Genomic DNA, 20,526 nt, shown 5'->3' with positions numbered 1-20,526 from the left:
TCGGGGACTAAATAACAGAAGAATAACCTTTTCCTTGTTATCTTGTTTTCACAGTGAGGGACCTTCCACCAATTTGCCTTGATGTCCGACAAAAGCAGCGTATCTCAATTGACACACTGCCGCCTGAGATGAAAGCCCCCATCCTGCCTGAACCGCCAAATCCAGCACGCAGCAAAACACTGAAGGATTTCCAGTAAGTGTAACTTGAGCCCTAACCTTTCTTTTTTGGATTGTCAGATTTTCTCATACAAGTATATTACCATGTCAGCTGTGCACTTCCTTTAAAGTCCTCTTGCATACGGGATGTTGTAATAACGCTGGTACCGTTAGCTGTGTAAAGTCACATTAAAAATGTGAGTTTTTCAGCTTTTTTTAGCATTCTTGCATTAGCGTTTAGTGGCGTTTTCCCGCATTTTTTATGTTCCCCCCCCAATTTTTTTGGGTCAAATAATCGTCCAAAAATGCCGGTTTGTCGGTTTGTGGCGTCTTACTGCGTTTTTCAGCGTTAGAGCATTTTTACAGCTAAAAAACTCTAGAAACCCACTAGTCCTGTGTTTTTCTTTTTCCAGCCAAAAAACGTCCCGGCCAAAAAAATGTTGATTACAGTCTATGTGTGCGTGGACACATAGGATAACATGCTGGGGGGTTTACTGGCTGTAGAAAAAAACATCAAAAGCCAAAAACAGCCGCTGTAAAAACATCAAGTGTGCATGAGGGCAAAAAAATAACACATTGGGGTAGATTTACTAAAACTGGTTCAGCTGTGTACAGTAATAAATCGGCTTCTAACTTCAGCTTGTTTAATTAAGTTTTGGCAATAAAACCTGGAAGCTGATTGGTTTCTATGCAGAGCTGCACCAGATTTTGCATTAGTTATTTATTAGTAAATAACACCCATTAGGTTTATTTAAAAAGTGACAAACTGTCAATTAAGAAAAAAAAAACCAGCAGCCCAAGATCTTGGGGGAATTGAGAAAGCTCTTCGTAGTGGATATCAGAAGGGCCTTGTTCAAATTTAGCTCCAGGCTTGGAAATTTGGCAGACTTCCTAATTTGAAGACATTTGGACTCTGGGAGGCTGGTGCTCTTGCTGAGGTGTTTACAATCTTTGTCATGGTTGGTGGATGTGGCCCTCATAGCCTTCATTTATCCTCTAACTGCGCTGGATTGTCTCCAGCCCCAGGGATCCCGTGGCTTTGGCAGTAGATGCTATGGTTAATCTGTTTTTTCGGGTAATCCCAACCTATGCTGTCGTGACTAAGGAACTGAGTCTGTGGGTTCAGTTCCTCCTGACCTTGTGGCTCAGGAACTGACTTATTGTAAAGCCTGCCTTCGCTCTAGTTTTTTGCTTGGTGCAAAAAAAATATTTATTTCCAGACTGTACTCAGTAGGACAAATCTGGCTTCTGCAGTTTTGGATTAGCATTGGGCTTGAAGGACCATCAAGGGTCCAGTCTTGGCTTTAGCATTTTCCTTTAATGGCTGCCTCCCCAAACACTCTGGTGGGGGACTATTGTTCATGGTGTTGGCTTGCATTTGTTCTTCCTGTGTTTTTGCTTGTGATTCAGATGGGTCACAGCCTGTTTTCTGTTTGTTCTTTTAGACTGCCTCGGACATTTTGAAAAGAATTCTTCTGTGTTTAGCCTTACTTGCGCCAATGCCTTCTTGTCAACATCACTTCTGCATGGCGAGTACTGGGTTCACCAGTAAGGAGCCCTCTCTTACCTTCATTAGGGACAAGGTTGATTTGAGGCCGTAGCCTATTTTCTTTCTAAGGTGTTTTCTTCTTTAACCACATTGACCAGGGCATTATTCCAGCTTCTCTTTGTCCTGCTTCTGTACATCCTCTGTCCTTCCATTGGTTTGATGTGGTATGTGCTGTTCCAAGTTTATCTCTCAGCTGCTACTCCTTGTTTGTCCAACTCTCAGGTTTAGGTGTAAGGTGCATCAAGCTGCTCTGAGTTTCTATCGCACTTATTCTTGACCTGTGTTCATGGGCCTGTTATCATTTGTTTGCTGTGTTCCATCCCCTTATTTGGACTGCTTTTGGTTGTCCCATGGGAAAGACTCCAGAAAATAGGATTTTTGACTTATCAGTAGAATCAATTTTTTTGGAGTGCAGTACATACTTTTTCTTTTTGTTTTTTAGCTCTTCTCTTCTGTTTCTTGTTGGCAGTGAAATGGGATTTATGTGGGATGTCACTACAGCTTTCTTTTTTGCTAATCTCTTGCTAGCTTATGGTAGCTGTAAATAACCCATGGTTCAAGGCCAACTCTATGAAAATATAAAATAGTCCTGGGCTCCCCAACTCCCCCCCCCCAAGCACTGCAAGGGTTAAATGTTTGTTTAGTTTAGGGGATTGCAGAACAGGCTGTAGTACATGCCCTGCTCCAGCTGGCTCTGGCTCTGTCCCTCTCTGTGTGAAGCTCCGGTATGTACATGTTGAGCCTTGGTATCATCACGTGCAATACAGGGACATTAACCCTGTATTGTACTTTACGAGGCCTAAAATGTGACCAGACCCAGTTTCAGCTTACACAGGAGCTGCAGGGGTTTCCTCACAGCACTGGGGGGAGCTTGCTGGAGCAAGGAGTATTTTCTACTTAATCCTCTGACGCTAGTCTAGAAGAGCAATTAACCCTTGCAGTACAATGGGGTGCCTACTGCAAGGGTAGGCTTTTTCATTTTCATGGAGTTGGGCTTTATGATGAAGATCCTGTTTCCTATACTGTACTCCAAGCAGTGGATTTAAGTGGCAAGTCAAGAATCCTATTTTGTGTATGTTGTTTACCTGTAAAGTCCTACTTTGACATACAAAAGGCTTGAGAATGCTGCTCGGCATTGTCATCATGGATGTGATGTCAGAAGCCCCAGCAGACTTGAGTGAAATGAGTGGAGGAGCAGCTAAGCCAGGACAGAAAGTTATTAGCCACTTATAGAAAAGGGGGGGGCAATGGAAGGTGAAAAAAATAAGATTGGGGAGTGAGGGCTGTGCTAGGGAATTGACATTTTCTTGCATGTTTAGAGGCACATTGCAAGTGAATAAAAATAACATTATTGTACTTATGCTAGTCTTTTTTTAACCCTTTCGCACCAAAGTCACACAAATATGCCTCACAGAACGGGGCTTTTTTCCCCGCGTTCCTGTCTTTCTGCTGCACAGCGCACTCTCAGCACAAAGACCAGGGTGTCACTTAAGCCCCGGGTCCCGTTCTAATGATCGGGACCCGGGACTCCCAAATCAAGGTCACATGATCGCTGTGATAGCCTCTGATTGGCTTTCACAGTGATCAGTCACTGTATAGCCCGCCTCCCCCCCTTTTTTTTTTCTCTATGAATGGAGAATGTATCTCTCTAACTCCTGGCAAAGAGAAAAAAAAATGTTTGTATAAAAACAGATAAATATTTAAAAATAAAAGAAAAAATAAAGAAAAAAATACCTAGATCAAGGTTTGATCTAGTTCAGTGCCAGGATAAGTGTTTGGGTCAAGGTCAAAAGGTCAGGGTCAAAGGTCAGGATTTTTTTTTTTTAAATTGGTATCAGTGTCCGTTAGTGTGTGTTTTATGTAAAAAACAAAACAAAATGTGCACTATTGTTTCTGGGCTGTACTATGGGTACAAACAACAAATAGCATACACATATATGGTATTGCTGCGATCGTAACAAGAAACACACAGCTAAATTTAAAAAAATTATTTTTTTTTACTATTTTGGGCCAGTTTTCCTCTGATAATGAAAAAAAATCAAGAGATATCTATTACCATTTACTACCAAATGAAAGCCCAATTTGTGCTGCAAAAAACAAGGTATAATTCATCTGGATGTACAAAGTAGTTGTGATGATATGTGCAATTTTACTAACACATGTCAATGTTGCAAAATTGTGCTTAGGCATTAAGATTTGTTTTACCCTTAGGCGTGAAGGGGTTAAAATTCCATTGAGGGACACAGAAATTTTATGTATTGTTAAACAGTCATAAAACAGTTATTACTGCCTATGGGAGGTTGGGACACTGGCAAACATAAAATGTTAGGCCCTCCCCAAAACCCCCACCTCCAACTGTCAGTTTTGTGAGAAAGTACTAGAAATAATTGGAATATCACAGAAGAGTGGGCCTATGTTTCTCAATGAACTTCAAGAAAAAGATTTTACAATAAGTACAAAAATGTTATTCTTAAATTTCTTCTTCCTTTGAGGGACGCACTCATTTTTGGAATTCTTAAACAGTCAGAATATCTAAAAGCAGTCCAACTGAGGCGTAGGCAATAGCCACTAATATCCAACAGATGTGCAGATCATACTACAAAGAGTATATGAAGAATGTGATGCCTGAATGAAGGTTAGATGAAGTAGGACCAACCAAATATAGAAAGACCTACTACCTGATAGAGGTATAGGTCTCAATCAGCGAAGTGGAGGGCCAATCAACCATCCTTAACAAAACAAGTTAAACCGCACACTACTGAATGGGAGAAAATTAGACCAACTATTATTGTGGTCAAAATAAAAGAAATGTTTACTGGGTATTTGTCCCAGAGAAGAAAAAGGAGATCCTTATAAGGGAAATTTGAACACATACTATGTCCAATAGTGAAAAACCATTTAGCTATCTATAGGAATGGCTTAAAATGTATTTCCACTTTTGCAGTCAAATGCGAGAAAAACCCACTTGACAGGTTTCAGGAAAAGGCCTCATGGCAGACTTTCAGTCATTTCTAAACAATTTAGAGTGACTGACCCAACCACAGACTGTTTCTTTTCATTAACATACAATGCAAGAGGCCAGCATCAAAATCTTAAAAGTAGAACTATAGGCAAATTTTTTGTTTTTCATTTCATGGACAGAGCAAGAGAAGGCTATAACCGTTGTCAGACTTTTTTTTGCCATCTGTACCATATTGCAGAGATTTCCCTTCACTTCCGGTCCCATAGCCAAACAGGAAGTGAGAGGAAATCCCTTCAAATTAAAGGAATTCCTTGGGGACCTCCAAATCACCAGAACTAGTGTCTCCACTGGAAAATTTCTCCTCTATTACCTTTCTGGGAACAACCCAACATTTGGGATTTTCCTTTGCTTTCACTTTCAATGACATTGATAAAAAGGACAAATAGAGAGGGTGAATCTCCTTAATGGGGCACAGATCGCAATAAAAACTTGACGTGTGCTAATCTCTTTCCACTCTATCCAAAATAAAAATTAATATTTTGCCTTTAGTTATACTTTAACCATTTGTTAGGGCAGACAGTGGTCAAATGTAGTTTACAACTAATAATGAGACCTGCCAATACAATACAGAAAAGGTTATTGTGGTATGAGAATAGGAACCTGTAACTAAAATAAAATAGGTGTTATCCCAATTTGGCTGCAAAAGTGGAAATACACTTTAGCTCAAGCATACCCAATGGTTCACTTTAGGAAAAGGAAGCTTGGACAGACAGAACATGTCCAGATGATATACCAACCAGTCAACAGCCAGAAGCTTAAGTTACATACTCATAACCATTGATTTGGGGGAGAGAAAGGTCCATAATAAGAAAGAATGGACAACTAATATCTTATCTATGGATATGGGAATCCACAACATAAAATCCAAAAAACGTAAAGGTACTAACCCTGAATACGTTTTAAGGAGTGAGTGGGGTGATTACCAACACCTTTATTAAAGGGTAGGCAGGGATGAGGATAGGAGGCAAGATAATTGGTAGGCAGGATATTTTAACCCAAACTTGCACATGGGAACATCAGGACCAGAAGAATGAGGCAGCATCCATCCAACCAACATCTATAGTGGTTTCAGGAGTGTGGTAGCCGCAATACCAGCCTTCCTAACCTGTTAATAAATAAATAATTGTAGGAATCATTCAAGCTACCCCTGTAAAGAACAGAATCCTCTGCCAAGGAGTGAGGGGTAGGAATCCTAGTACTGGCAGAAGGAATATTTACCTGATATGGATAGGAAAGTGAACAGTGAACTGAAAGACTGCATGAGAGGAGGGGAACATGCTAAAAGGGAATTCTCCAACAATCCCACAATCCTAGAAGGGGTGGTACAGGAAGGAATCTGTTACATTTCAGGAAAGTGTCAGAGTTCCACAGGGCTTTTGAGCCAGATAGTCCCACTCAAAGTTGACACAAGATTACTAGCACAGATGATTAATTCATATCTAGACAAGGATTGCAGGCATAGGGCCCTTGGCTTTGCAAGAACTGTTGAAATCTATTAGACTGACACTTTAGGGAAAGTCTTGTGAGTGTTCTACAATAGGAATGCCAGCAAAAGACATTAGGGGAGACATAAGTGCCGTGAGCTGGATCTAGAACTTCTGGTAAAGAAGCAGTAGGGACTGATCTTTGTTAACTTTGTAGGTCGGGAGGTAGGATGTGATAGGTCTAGGGAGAATCAAGCACCGCAAGTGGTGCAATATTTTGTAATATAAAATGACTCCTCTGCTGGGAGGAACGTGAGTTTGAGTGTGATACAATTTCCAAGGATAGGTTTCCACCAGATTAGGAATCAGAAACAGCGTGGGATGTTTATCCCAATGTGTAATATTTGTTTTTATTATTCATGTGGGGACTACCCCTATTTCTGAAGTGTATAACAACCTGTATTTCTGTTCAATAAAGAGTTCCAGTTTGCGTCTAAGCCAGTGTCCTCTAGTCGTGGGTGCAATGCCGAGCTTTAATACCTTGGTCCTGTGTTTCAGCGGCGAGAAAGCAGTTTTCTGATGGAAGCACCCAAGGCTTGGGTGCCAGGAGGTTAGGGTAAGGTATAAACAGAAATACAAAAAGAAAAACCTTGGAAAAAAAGAGAAAAAGTTTAGTATAAAAAAAGGAGGAGGAGAAGTATAGGCAGGAAGTGGTTTACAGGTTGAGGACAGAAGGTTCACTCCTGGAAGAGAAATGATGGAAGGAAAATAAAGCAGTTTTAGTTCCAAACTGCAAATTGAAACAAAAGCAAAAGACCAGACTGTCAGAACATAACAAAGGAGCACAACGAAAAGTGGAGGAGAATTCTAAAGAGATGCGGGGGAAATGTACAGGATAATACAATACATAACCTAGCAATACTTTCAAAGGACAGGGGATAGTGATGTTAAAAAAAATAAAATTGTCATTGACCGCACTTGAGCAGATCAATCAATCAATATGTAGTAAAGCCATGGTCTGGATGGCAGTCTTAGAGCCTACACCTTTAACAAGTCAACAAGTTAACTCTTATATTTCTTTTTGCATAGGTTCCCTTTAAATCCATGGTAGATATTTACATATCATCAGCTTAATTTATAATTAAATATTCTTACCTCTCCAGGAGCAGCTGGATATATTGCCTGCCAAAAAAAGTTAGTTTGTGTACTCGTTGGAGAAAGTTACAGGAAATATAATTTCAACCTTTGAATGGCTACATCAAAGAGCACATATTCTTTGGAAGATGTGCCCAAAAAAAGACAAGCAGAGTGGTTAAAGACGAGTCAACAGTTCGGTTTGTTGGCTGTCTGCAGCTTATCTGCTTACCATGCCTTGTTCTACACTTGTTCTACCCTGTATCCAGCCCTTGGGGCATGGTTCCTCTACCTGATGCCAACAGTGGGGCATAGTTCCTTCAGTGACGCCAACAGTGGGGCATAGTTCCTTCAGTGACGCCAACAGTGAGGCATAGTTCCTGCCACTGACACAAATAAGGGGGCAATATTCCTCCCACTAATATCAACAATGGGGCACCATTCCTCCCCCTACTGACCACCAACCTTGAGACAATGTTTGCTCTCACTGACACCAGGCTCCAGAGTTCTTCTACTCCCACTAGGCACAATCCGGCCCCCCTAAAGTCTGAAGGACAGTATACTGGCCCTTTGGTTGGAAATTGTGGAGACGCCTGCCATGGAGGATCTCAGATACAGATATGCAGTTATGAGGTTTAAGGCACAGGAAGTGCACTGCTATTTTCAGAAGGAATTCAAGGCAAAATAATTTTTTCAGGCTACTGCTTGGGCAAAATTACTTTTCTAGATGTACTGTATCTTATAGGATAGCAAATCCCCACTTTTTTTAGTTCAGGTTCACTTTTAATCTGGAAAAGATGGGACTACAATTTCACTCTCTTAATACTTTGAAAATAAATACTTATTTTTTGTCAAGTGGCAGGTTAAATTGTGATAGAAAAGCAGGTAATCGCATCTGGGAGTCATGCTACAGAATGTTAAGGTGATGGAGAGGTTAGATTTAAATAGATCTTAATCTCCTTTTTATAGAATTTTGGATGATAAATTATAAACACATCCTTTGGGGAAACAGCTTTATTGTCGTATTTCTGCCATAAAAATATCATCACGCTTTATAATGGAAAGCAGAAAGTCACGACACAAATATTTTATCCATAGGGGTAATTTTTAGAATTTTTATTCTCACGCATTTGTAAATCTCCTGGAAAAAAAAAAGCATTTCTCAAAGTCAAACATTGGGGGCCCACATTAGAGACAATTACAGGTTTAGAAGTCGTACACGACTGAGCTTTGAAAGAACAGCTAACATGTTTTTCTCAGTGACTATAGATTTTCTGGTAATGGTACAACAGTGATTTGGTTTAATTGACACAAACACAAGAAACTCTTAGAAATAAATAAAACGGCCAGGCAAGCTTTAATAAATCCATTGGCCAAGTTTACCATGCTTCAGCTGGTGAAACCCAACCTCTTGGGGATAGGACGCACAAGGTTTGGTGTTGTCAGGAACAGGATGTGTGGGGGGGGGGACTAGCTTTGTTGCTTCTAGTAGACTGATGGCCATTACAGAACTCCAGAACAGAACACCAGAACCTCTATAGAACTCTAACCAAGTAATGGTCAGGTGAGTAAACAGTCACGTTCTCACCTTTCTATTACAATGGGAGATATCTCCCTTTCTGACCAGGGCCACATACATTTATGAAAATGGAAACATTATTTAGGTATGTTTAACTCTTTTGTGATTAGAGGTCATTGATTCCTAGATGTCCAGTCAAGGTTTGGCAGCGTATGTTGTTTACCTTTGTAATAACAGTGAGTAATTTGCATACCTAACATATAACACACACAAACATATTTATAGGGACATATAGTGCTTCAAACAAAAACCCTTAGAATGAAAAATGTGAAAAAATAAATCTTTTTTTCTTTTTAATTATTTTTTAATACCGTCACTGTACACAGATGGCACCGCAGATGCCACTCCAGCCTAAAGATGGCAGTATTTATCTGCAGGCTTAAAGAGACCCTGTTGACAGACCATTCATTTCAACAACAATTTACACCGACCACCCAAGTAATATTGAGTAGGTCCACCTTTTGCCACCAAAACAACCCCTTTTGCTGCCAATACATCCTTGATTTATCTAGGCACGGATGCCCCTAGACCTCTGAAATTTTATGCTTTGACATCTGGCACCAAACCATCATCAGCAGATCCTTTAAGTCCTGTAATGTACGAGGTGGGGTCTCCATGAATCAGACTTGTTTTTCCAGCACATCCCACAGATGCTGTATTAGACTAAGATCTGGAAAATTTGGAGACAAAGCCAACACCTCAAACATGTTGTTGTGTTCCTCAAATCATTCTTCAGACATATTTTGCATATGTTAAAAGACCTCAGCCTTCTCAAAAAATAGGTGAATTCACTTGGGAACACAGTGCTGGCAGAGAGCTTTACCGTTCCGGCAGCTCTCCGTTCCTCGCAGTAGTAGGTGAGCGATTCAGTTCATCACACGGCTTGCTTTGTTTAGTGTGTGGTGCTGTACATTGCCTTGTGATTCGGCGCAGCATGTCTGCATTTTATCGCAGCGTAGCCCCAGGTTGTATTGCAGTGTGAATGGGACACACAGGAAACACTTGTTTTTTGTGTATCCTTGAGGTGACAGATGTTTTACAATATAGTAAAACACATGTCAATGCAATATGTGTGTATTCAGCCTTACTCCAGTCCAGTTTATTATTTATGTGCACCTCCCATATTTATTATTTATGTGCACCCCCCACCCTGTCTGACACACAGTCTTGCAAATGCACATACTGAGGTCCTCCAGTCAGGTAGTTAACAATCCATGACACAAGGGAGACAACCTGCATTGCTGTTAGCTTCTCACCCAGGAGAGCTGGCCTGATGGTATCAAAAGCACTAAAGAAGTAAAAAAACATGACCCTCACTGTACTCACCAGCTTATCCAGGTGTGCATAAATGCGATTTAGCAAGAAGATAACGTCCTCAGCTCCCAATCTAGGCTGGTTGGTAGGTGCACTGTAGTGAGTCTAAATATGTGCTACCCATGGGCTGTAACTGATGTAAAATGAGTCTCTCCAAGGTCTTCATGAGGTGGGAGGTCAAAGCCACCGGTCTGTAATCTCTGGAGCCTTGAGGATGTGATACCTTCGGCACAGGAACAAGGCAAGTTGTCCTCCTCAGCACAGGGACTTTTCTGAGACTCAGGATTAAATTAGCCCCTTGGCGCCGAACATACACAAATATGTATGGGCAGCACGGTGGCTAAATGGTTAGCACTTCCGCCTGGTAGTACTAGGCTTGTTGGTTCGAATCCCAGCCATGGCACCTCCTGCCTGGAGTTTGCATGTTCACACTATAGTGTAAAACCGTAAGATATTTGGTTTCCTCCCACACTCCAAAAAGACTAGTATGTATGTATGAATGTGAGTTAGGGACCTTAGATTGTACATCCCTTGAGGGTTAGGGACTGATGTGAATGTACAATATATATGTAAAGCGCTGCATAAATTGACTGCGCTATATAAGCACCTGAAATAAATAAATGCTGCCCCTCTGAATTGGGCTTTTTTACTGTGGGGCTGCATACTTGCATATCTGTCTTTGTGCTGACAGCACACCGCACGGCGCACTCCCAATGCAGAGACCGGGGTATCACTGAGAGCCATCGGTCCCGTAATAACCATCGGATCACAGAACTCCCAATTATGGATCACCTGATCGCTGTAATAGCGCTTTATTGGCTATCACAGTGATCAGTCACTGTGAAGCCCACCTCGATGTGTTCTCTCTGATTGGAGGAGAGCAATACATTATATCTCTCTCTCCTTGCAGAGAGAAAAAAAAGAAAACAGTGTGTAAAAAAATAATAATAATAATAAATAAAATACAAAAAAAAAAAAATAACCTAGATCAAGGTTTGATCTAGGTCAGTGCCAGAGTTAGTGTTTGGGTCAGGGTCAGAATCAGTATTTTTTGGACAGGATTTTTTTTTTTTAATCAGTATCAAGGTCAGTTAGTGTTATTGTCAGTGCATATTAGGTAGGAAAAAAAGAAAAAAGTGCACTATTGTTTCTGGGCTGTACTACGGGTACAAACAACAACTAACATGCACACATCTGGTATTGCTGTGGTCATCAGGAGCAAGAGAATGTATTTTAAATTGTTCTTTGGTGGCAGGTTATGGTAATAACAAGCTAAATTGACAATAACAAAAAATCAGGAGATTATTTACCACCCAATGAAAGCCCAATTTTTCCTGAAAAAAAAAACCAAGGTATAAACCACCTGGATGCACAAAGCATTTGTGGTATGTACGGTTTTACTAACACGTCAAAGTTGCAAATTTGTGCTTAGGCATTAACATTTGTTTTACCTTTAGATACAAAGGGGTTAAAGACCCATTAAAGGACACCCCCAGATGATTGCACACACCCTAGGGCTAATAGCATCAGAGCCTTTTCTGCTTTAAGCCCCTTTAGTTGTCTGCTCACCTGATCAGCTGTAAAAGGCATTGTTGTACTATCACGTGAAGGAGGAGCAGAGTTCTTCATATAAAAAGAACAGTTCTCAGTCTTAGAGCCAGTAGAGGACAGATGCAGGATTGGATCCATGCTACCTAGGTGAGTATAATTTTTTTGTTTTTAACCCATACTTCTCTTTTAACTGCTTTCCCACCGCCCTATAGCAGAACTACTGCTACAGGGCAACAGGGCTGCACAATATCATGTGTATATATATATATATATATATATATATATATATATATATACACGTGATTTTGTATTTCCAGCTTCAGCTGTCCTTTACCAGGTCTCGGCCTGTGATTCCCCACTGGCACACCGGCGATTGCCGAGGAGCACTGACAGGGGAGAGGTCTGTATGTAAACAATACAGATCTCTCCCCTGTCAGCTTCAGCACACTGCTTTGTATGACTCTGCATAGCATAGTAAAGCACAGCACACAGTAAAACACACACCGCACACAGTTAACCCTTTGATTGTCCCAGATGTTAACCCCTTCCTGCCCAGTGTCATTAGTACAGCATCAGTGCTTTTTATTAGCACTGATCTCTGCCATTACTAGTATAAAAAAAATTAAAATTCCAGTGTATATTTACCGCCATTTGTAAATGCTATAACTTTCACATAAACCAATTAATTTACACTTATTGGGATTTTCGTTTAGCAAAGATGTAGACGAAATTTGATTTTTTAAATGTTTAATAGCAAAATGTCTAAAATATAGTTTTTTTTCTCAAAATTGTCAGTCTTTTTTTGTTTAGAGCGCAAAAAATAAAAAGTGCGCAGGCAGCCAAATACCGAAAGAAAGCTCTATTTGTGGGCGGAAAAAAGGACATAAATTTAATTTGGGTGCAGCATTGCATGACCGCGCAATTGTCAGTTAAAGTAACGCAGCACAAAAAATGGCCTGGTCAGGAAGAGGGGTAAATCCTCTGGAGGGCAAGTGGTTAAAGTATAACTGAAAGCAAAACTTTTTTAGTCATGAATAAAGTGGTAGGAATTAGAACATCTCTCAGGTTTTTACTGCTGTCTGTGTGTCTGTTTGGGAAATTCGTCCTCTCTATTTGTCATGTTTACCGTTATCACCGAATGTGAAAGAAAACACCAAATATTTGGTTGTTTGCAAAATAATGGTAGTGGGGAAATCTTCTTTGGGAACACTAGTTATTGTGACCATGGAGACAACAAGGGATTCCCTCACTTTGGAGGGATTTCTTCTCACTTCCTGTTTTGGTGATGGGGAAGGAAGTGAAGGTAAATCTCCCCGATTGGACACAGATGGCAAACATCTATGGATACACTGATATATTGGCGTCCAAAACATATCGGCTGAAAATAGTGTTATCGGCACTCTGCCTATAATGGTGCCGATACATGCAAAGTCGTGTCTCACAGACTTTCATGCAAAAACGCCTCCTAGTCGCCTCAATGCACAATCGTATCTCATAGACTTTCGAAAAGTCGTGTCTACATTGACTTCAATGAAATAAATGCCCCCTGGTGACTTCAATGCAAAATTGCCAGCCACATTAATTACATTTTAAAATATTTTTAAAAAACTGACCGTTTCGGTTTTTGGCCAAGTGCATCCTGAATTTTAGGTTTCAGGGCGGCATCAGAATTTTCATTTCGGTGCACCACTACCAAAAACTGACCGGGGTTATAACCCTCCCCTACTCTATCCAAAATGAAAGCAAAAGTTTTGTCTTTAGTATTGGTTTAAAGAGCTCCTATTTTTTGAAAAAAAAATTAAAAAGGGCTGATTTTTATTTGCTCCACTTCTGATCTTCACTTTCACTTCAATTAAGAATCTTTAGTATTCTGCACACTTCTGGGTGGCAACAAACGTTTGAAAGCACACTTCAACAATGACAACAAAAAGACCTTTAAGTAGTCACTTCAATATTATTCCACTTTTTGCTTGAATAAATCTGGCATGCTTTATTGAGCTGTGAATGCAATCCATAAGCCATCTACTACTGCTTTCTTGCAAGAATCTGCCAAACAGAGATGGAAGTAATAAAAATGGAGGATATCTTATCCCTGGGTCAAATTTAAATGAACAAGAAAGTTAATATTTGCATGCTGAGCACATACTGGGGCATAAACAGGTTTGGTGAAATTTTTAATATATTTAAAGTGGTTGTAAACCTCAGACATTAAATATGAACAAAACATATCCCTGTATAGTGTGTACTTGTTTTGGTTAAGAGCACTCATTTCTGTCTGCTGCGTTGTTGTTCTGCTATCAGCATTGATTCTGAAGTTTTCCTGACACCAAGAGAAACATGGTGATGGGGGGAGCACAGCCTGTGATTGACAGCCTCAGCTCTGATCCCATGAGCTGTGTGGAGAGGGGTGTGTCTCTTCCCTCCAATCAGCTCTTGGGGCTCTCCTCACTGAGCTCTGCAGAGCAGGGACGACTGATCATTCGACCACTCAGGTACTGCCCAAGGGCCCTGGGTCAGAAGGGGGCCCCATGAAATGTCCGTTACCTTTTTTTATAGGCTTTTTGGGTGTGCTTTGAGTGTGGGCAAGGACACAGGGGTCCCATGATCCCCTATTGCCCGGGGGCCCCATGAGTTGTCAGTCAGCCCCTGCTGCAGATTGTAGTATCAGCTCTCCGCCCCCTTTTTTCTGAACTCTAGCAAGCTTTATAAATTGAGCACTTTGAACAGATGTAGAGAAAAGAAGAGTGCAGATAAACAGGTACAGCTTATGTGGGGGATTTAGGGATTTCTTTCATCTCTGTGTATCAACTGAAGCCAGTCACTTCATTGGGTATATGTAAGGGTTTACAACCACTTTAAATATGCTAAAATATAAAGTGATTATCCAGTTTAGTAAAGATGCAAGGATGAAATAGTAGTGCAGTCGTCAGAGGCAAAATAAACTACGAGGACAGGAATATGCAGCTACCTATGCTTTGAAGATGCCAAAGCCATCACCTTGATCCTGGCTTCACGACCTATCACTCAGTTACTGACCTAGAATTAGCATGCAAGGAAAGTCCAGGCCTTTTCCAGATTTCACTGGCTGCATGCTTCCTTCAGGTCATTAATCCATTAGGTGGTAAAGCCAGGACAGGGCGACAGTCCCAGGGTCTGTACTCTTTACTGTGCACAGTTCATTGAGGCTAACAGGCTTCAGAAGCAAAGTGTCCCTGCAAGTTGCTCTTCAATGCTGGATATAGAGGATGGGGATTTATTAGAATATATTCTGCTTGGTGTGCTATGGGAGGAAAAAGCCAAAAGAACAGAGGAAAGAACTGCATCCAACAAATGCAATCATTTCCAGGATTAAAACAAAACAGAATTGTCTGCGCAAATTAAATACAGCTGCTGAGTGTGGTGTACTTTTAAATCGACTGGAAAAATGTGTTCACCTACAGTATGTCATAGTCGGCTGTAACAGCAGTGACACCTACAGGCTGAATTACGTACTTCACTTTTTCATCTTTAAAAAATCATTTATATTCTTTATTATCCATGCCCATGCCTGCACTGCATGGGTTAACTGTTCGTTTTTGTCTAAGGGTGAGAAAAACTCACCTAATCCGCCGATCCTCCAAATGCAAGACCGGTCCCTGCCACTCCAGCCCCTCGCACACTAACGAATTTATGAGTGGACTGTTCCTGTCTTCGTCCTGCCCATAGACTGGCTGTGGACGCAAGGACAGCAGGAACAGTCCACCGCTGGACGTGGGTGAGGACTGTTTTCCAGGGGATTGAAGGATTTGGGTATCGCTTTTCGGAGTGTCCCTGGACAAAACAAGCAGTTAGCCCATGCAGTGCAGGCACAGCCCCACTGCATGGGAGAAAAGAAAAAATTCACAGAGTTCTACTTTAAATTTAAAATGTCATTTACAGATATACAACATTTCAGAACATTTTGAGAGGAAAACTGCTATACGTGTCAAAAATTGCCATATTACATAAAACAAAATAAAAATCTCTTTATGTGCATGTTTCTAACGGACAGCCACATGTACACAAATATAGAAGAACTTCGTCATCACACGGCATGTCAGAGTTTAGTAGGCCTGGAACAGAAAAAGCAACCCCATTTCTAGGGATGCAGCTGGGTGCCCTGCCCTGGTCTGGGAGGCATGTGCACATGCATACATTTTGAGAATATTGGATACAGAGGTTAAATATTTCTATCTAGGTAAGGCTAAGTTCACCTTAAAAATAATAAATGCACATATTTTTGAAGGAAAAAAATATGCGTTTATTATTTTTTTTTCTTCACAGGTGGCTGCAACATATTGCACCTGCAGCTAGTGTATCGCTGGTAATAGTGCCATACTCCTGCAGACTCTTTCATCCGTACAGAGGTTTGGTCTGTCTCCTGCAGAGCTGGTGGAAGTGCCAGTGGTCTGAGTGTTCTGATTACTGCACTTGTATTCAATTGAGAACTACAAGTCTGTATGCCGCTGTGACAGATGTGACTTTTAGTTTATTTCTTCATAGATTTCTGTGAGTGAATGCCATGGCTGTACGGGCATCACTTTCAAAAGTGACAGCATCTGCAGGAGCGAGACACCCCTGTAACCTGTCACGGGGGCCATTTGTATCATCTTAAACCCTAACTACGGGTGTAAGACGTGGCATCAAAAAAATGAAGTTATTATTATATTATTATACAGGATTTATATAGCGCCAGCAATTTGCTCAGCGCTTTACAATATAAAGGGAGACAATACAGCAACAATACAGTTCAATACAAGAGGGATAGGAGGGCCCTGCTCCTTGGAGCTTACAATCTAGGAGGGAGGGGCTAGTGGAACAAAAGGTAATAACTGTGGGGGATGGACTGGTAGGTGGAATAGAAGATTCCGTTATTAGCTGAAGGCAGGATAGACTTCCCTGAAGAGATCGGTTTTCAGAGATTGCCTAAACGTGTGCAGAGTAGGCAATAATCTGATAGATTGAGGTAGAGAGTTCCAGAGGATGGGGGAGGCTCTGTAGAAGTCCTGGAGACGAGCATGGGAGGAGGAGGAGACAAGCAAGCTATACAGCAGGAGGTCGTGGGAGGAGTGGATGAAGTTAACCTTTAAGAAGTATTTAAACTTCTGACAGCTGCATTTACCAATAGCTGTTTATTTACTGTAAACTCAGGGCAGAAATACAAGATGTCAAAGCTGGCGTATGTTCAGCATTGTGCCAGGGGATATCATAGAGCAACTAACATTTAAATGTGATGTTGAAGTCTACATTACAGCTTTTTTTCATCAACTTCGGCTTTATATGAACGTCTTCCACAGAATATATGTAAATGTGAACTTTAGAAATATCGGCACTAGCACAAGTGTTAGGAGGTGGGGATTCCAAATGTGAAAGCAGCAGTGAAGGAGGACATTAATGACAATCCTTTCAACCCTTCTCCATGTTATTTTTTCACATCACAATTTTGTGTTCCCAGCAAATAACAATGATATACATATGTAATATTGGCTTTTGTTTATCTTGCCCCCATGTACAATTTATAGTGCACACTAAACAGCATTTACAAAAGGTACAAAATGTCAAGATATATCAACCTTTCTCTGTCAACGTTTTATTATCAGTTATAAGTGAACCATCAGATGATTTGGGAGAAAAACATTGCTCGCCAGGTCCACTGCACACACTGCAAAGATCTTAGTTTAATTCATTGCAGGTGTTTTAAGGACAACTTCACCTTTGTTGAAGTTGCCCCTTAATATATCCCTTACCCCTTTGAGTGCAATACCAATACAGTGATTTGGCCTCCAGCAAGGCCCCCACTGTCCCCCCCCCCCTTTTTTTTTTTTTTTACTGTACATGCACATCATGTCTCTATTCATTTCTATGGGAAAGCTGAACTCTGAGGGACCACCATGAGAATCCTGTCTTGGCTTGCATGTGCATATGCATAGGAGCTGACCAGGACCTTGTTGGAGGAAAGATCACTGAATCAGGAAGGAAGGTAAGCATTACACCAGGTAGGATGCACTTGGGGTAGACTTAAAATGGAGCTCCACCCAATAAGGGATGTTCCACTTTAAGGCCTCCTTCCCCCCTCCTCTTCACTTAAAAATTTTTTTTTCGGGGGGGGTACCTGGTTTTGACAGGTACCTGCTGCCACTTTTCTCCGACCACCTCAGTAATTGGAGCAGAAGTTCTCATCCCCCCTCCTTCCCCTCAGTCTTCTGGGACACATGACAGGTCTCAGAAGACTGCAGGACCATTCACAAAGAGCAGTGCGGCTGGTGAATGCACAGTGGGCACCCAGCTGTGAAGCCACAAGCTGTCATAGCCAGGTTCCCACAGTTGAGATGCCGGCACTGGGGACAAGACATCAATGTAAAGAACGGCTCAGGTGAGCACATTGCAGGATCCTGACACAGGTAACTGTTTGTTTATTAAAAGTCAGCAGCTACCGTTTTTGTTGCGGCTGACTTTTAATTAACACCAATTTGACTGGAGCTCCTCTGTAAGCTCAATCCTTTTCTACCTCCTATTCTGCTGCTCCCTAATCTAAATGAATGCAATAGTCCTTAAATAAATCCCCCAACCCCCTGAGTGCAGCCCACCTAAAATAATACTTACCTTTTTTCCCAGTCCAGCAATCTTTTATTCTTCCATGTTTCGGCACTCACATTTTCAAATGCACATGTGCACTGCTCGCTCACCCCCTAGCAGCACAGTCAATCTCACAGTTCAATGATCACTCTGGGGGTATCTTTTGATGCTTTATTACTTGCTGTGGGGAAGCTGTATTACCAAGGGTCTGTCCGAGGAAGCAAGCGGTACAGCTTTCCAATAGGCAGAAGGAAAGGGCTTTAAAGAACAGTTTCACCAAAGCTGAAGTCATTCCCTGATGTAGATCTATGGTATGTTCCAACCTTTACCTCTTTTACCTCGTCCCCTGCTGCTCCCTAACCTAAATTACTACAAAGACTGCTGAAAGTTTAGGATGTTCAATTTAAACAGCAGTTGTTTCCAAGACACAGTTGCAGTGGCGGGTGGGATGCGTATTTAAGTAGAGACACAAATTGGCTGGAAGGAGCTGGAAGTACCAAAAAGGTGAAAATCCTAGTAGTCTCTCTATTCAAAGGTTAGAGAGCAGTAGGGGTAGAAGAGAAAGGAAATGGTTAATAAAGAGTTTAGAACTGCTTTAAGGGCCCATTCACACTCGGAATCATACAGGAACACGATGCACATTCCTTGAAGTTCTGTGCTGTGCAATTTCAGCCCATTTTTGTTTTGCATGGGCTGAAATCACACCACACCATGCCAAAAGTGGGGTGTCGATAACATTGCACTGACACCCGCTGCAGATCGAAAGGGCAGTGTGTTCTGATTGTGGTGCATGAAACCTGCATACGACACGGGTTTCCCGCATGGGAATGGGCTTTAACTATTTATTTTTTTTAGTTATTCATAAAGGTTACGGCAGTGCAATGTCCACAGAGAGAATGTGTGAACGAAGAGCAGGTGGCAGCCTTGCAAATGACAACCCAAACAACATCCAGACAATAGAGGGAAATCTCTTTTGGATCAAGTGGAACCAGGCAAAATGACAGAAAAATAATATGCCCTGTTTGAGGTAAAAGGCAAAAACTACCTTAGGCAAGAGGAAAGTCCTGGGCCTCAACACACACATGTCCCTATGCAAAACCAGAAAGGTTCCTTGTAGGATAAAGCTGCCAGTTCAGACACTTGCCTCACTGAGGTAATGGCTACAAGGAATACCATCTTATGGGTGAAAGTAGGGAGAGAGGAATGTCTCTAATAGGTGCAAGTGGTGGCTTCTGAAGCACAGGGACAACTAGCTTTAGATCCCATAGAAACGGACAACAGTGTGTACTTTCCAGAGCTCCAATTGCCAAAGGAAGGCCAGGGAACCAGGACCAAGGTGGCCTATGGATAGCGTTTTGAAGATGCAGCCCTCCTCAGATAGGGAAATCAACAACTGGAAAAGAGCAAACAGGAGACACAAACCCCTAGTGCATTATCTAAGGTTTATTTAAAAGTAAAAATGATGAAAACATACAAACATGGCATGTATGTAAAGGTTTGTAAGAAGGTAGAGATGGCCAAAACAATGGCAGGGTGTCCAACTGTCAGTGTGGTCGGCTTGTTGACGCGTTTCGGGGACGAGTCCCTTTCTTCAAAGCTAGTCATTGTTTTGGCCATCTCTACCTTCTTACAAAGCTTTACATACATGCCATGTTTGTGAGTGTTTTCGGCATTTTTACTTTTAAATAAACCTTGTATAATGCACTAGGGGTTTGCGCCTCCTGTTTGCCCTATTTTCTTTTTTTTTTTTTTTAGATCCCACAGAGTAACAGGGGAACAGATGGGGAGGGGGGATGTTGTACAAGGGTTGACGCCAATAGTCTCTAAAAAAAAATGGAAAGGAGCAAAACTTGGTTGTCAAGAGTCAAACGATGGTCCAGACCCAACTGCAGGAAAGGGGTGGAAACCCTAAGACACACAAGTGAAGCAGGCCTTCCCCACCCAATAACAGACTTTATTGGAAGTAGCCTTTTTAGATTTGAGCATCATAGGAATCACAGATGAAGACATGTACCTATTCCTCAGAACCTGGGCTGCAATATCCATGCCCTTAAAACCAACGACTGGGAAGTAAATGGTAAAGCAACCCAATAATCCATCAGAGCCCAAGGATCTTCTGCCAGGATGCTTACCAAGTCAGCATACAACACCAGTCTGCGGTGTTACCCCTTTTCTCTGAAGGAGACCTTGAAGATTGCCTATT

At 41.4% G+C, this 20,526-nt stretch overlaps 1 protein-coding gene across 1 annotated transcript in view; it reads left to right on the top strand.

Annotated features, from left to right (window-relative positions):
• The window catches only part of HECTD2 (HECT domain E3 ubiquitin protein ligase 2), a 131,915-nt gene that overhangs the window by 52,438 nt on the left and 58,951 nt on the right, over positions 1 to 20,526 (top strand). Inside the window, exon 3 of the mRNA XM_089692756.1 lies at positions 55 to 193. Within this exon, the coding sequence (XP_089548882.1) occupies positions 55 to 193 (139 nt within the window). The remainder of the gene's footprint in view (positions 1 to 54; positions 194 to 20,526) is intronic.

Source organism: Staurois parvus, unplaced genomic scaffold (genome assembly GCF_062004578.1).
Source record: "Staurois parvus isolate SC_StPar_1 unplaced genomic scaffold, SC_StPar_1.0 ptg000604l, whole genome shotgun sequence".
NCBI lineage: Eukaryota > Metazoa > Chordata > Amphibia > Anura > Ranidae > Staurois > Staurois parvus.
The sequence above is the reverse complement of the archived record's forward strand: the minus strand, read 5'-3'. Positions and strand labels throughout refer to the sequence as shown.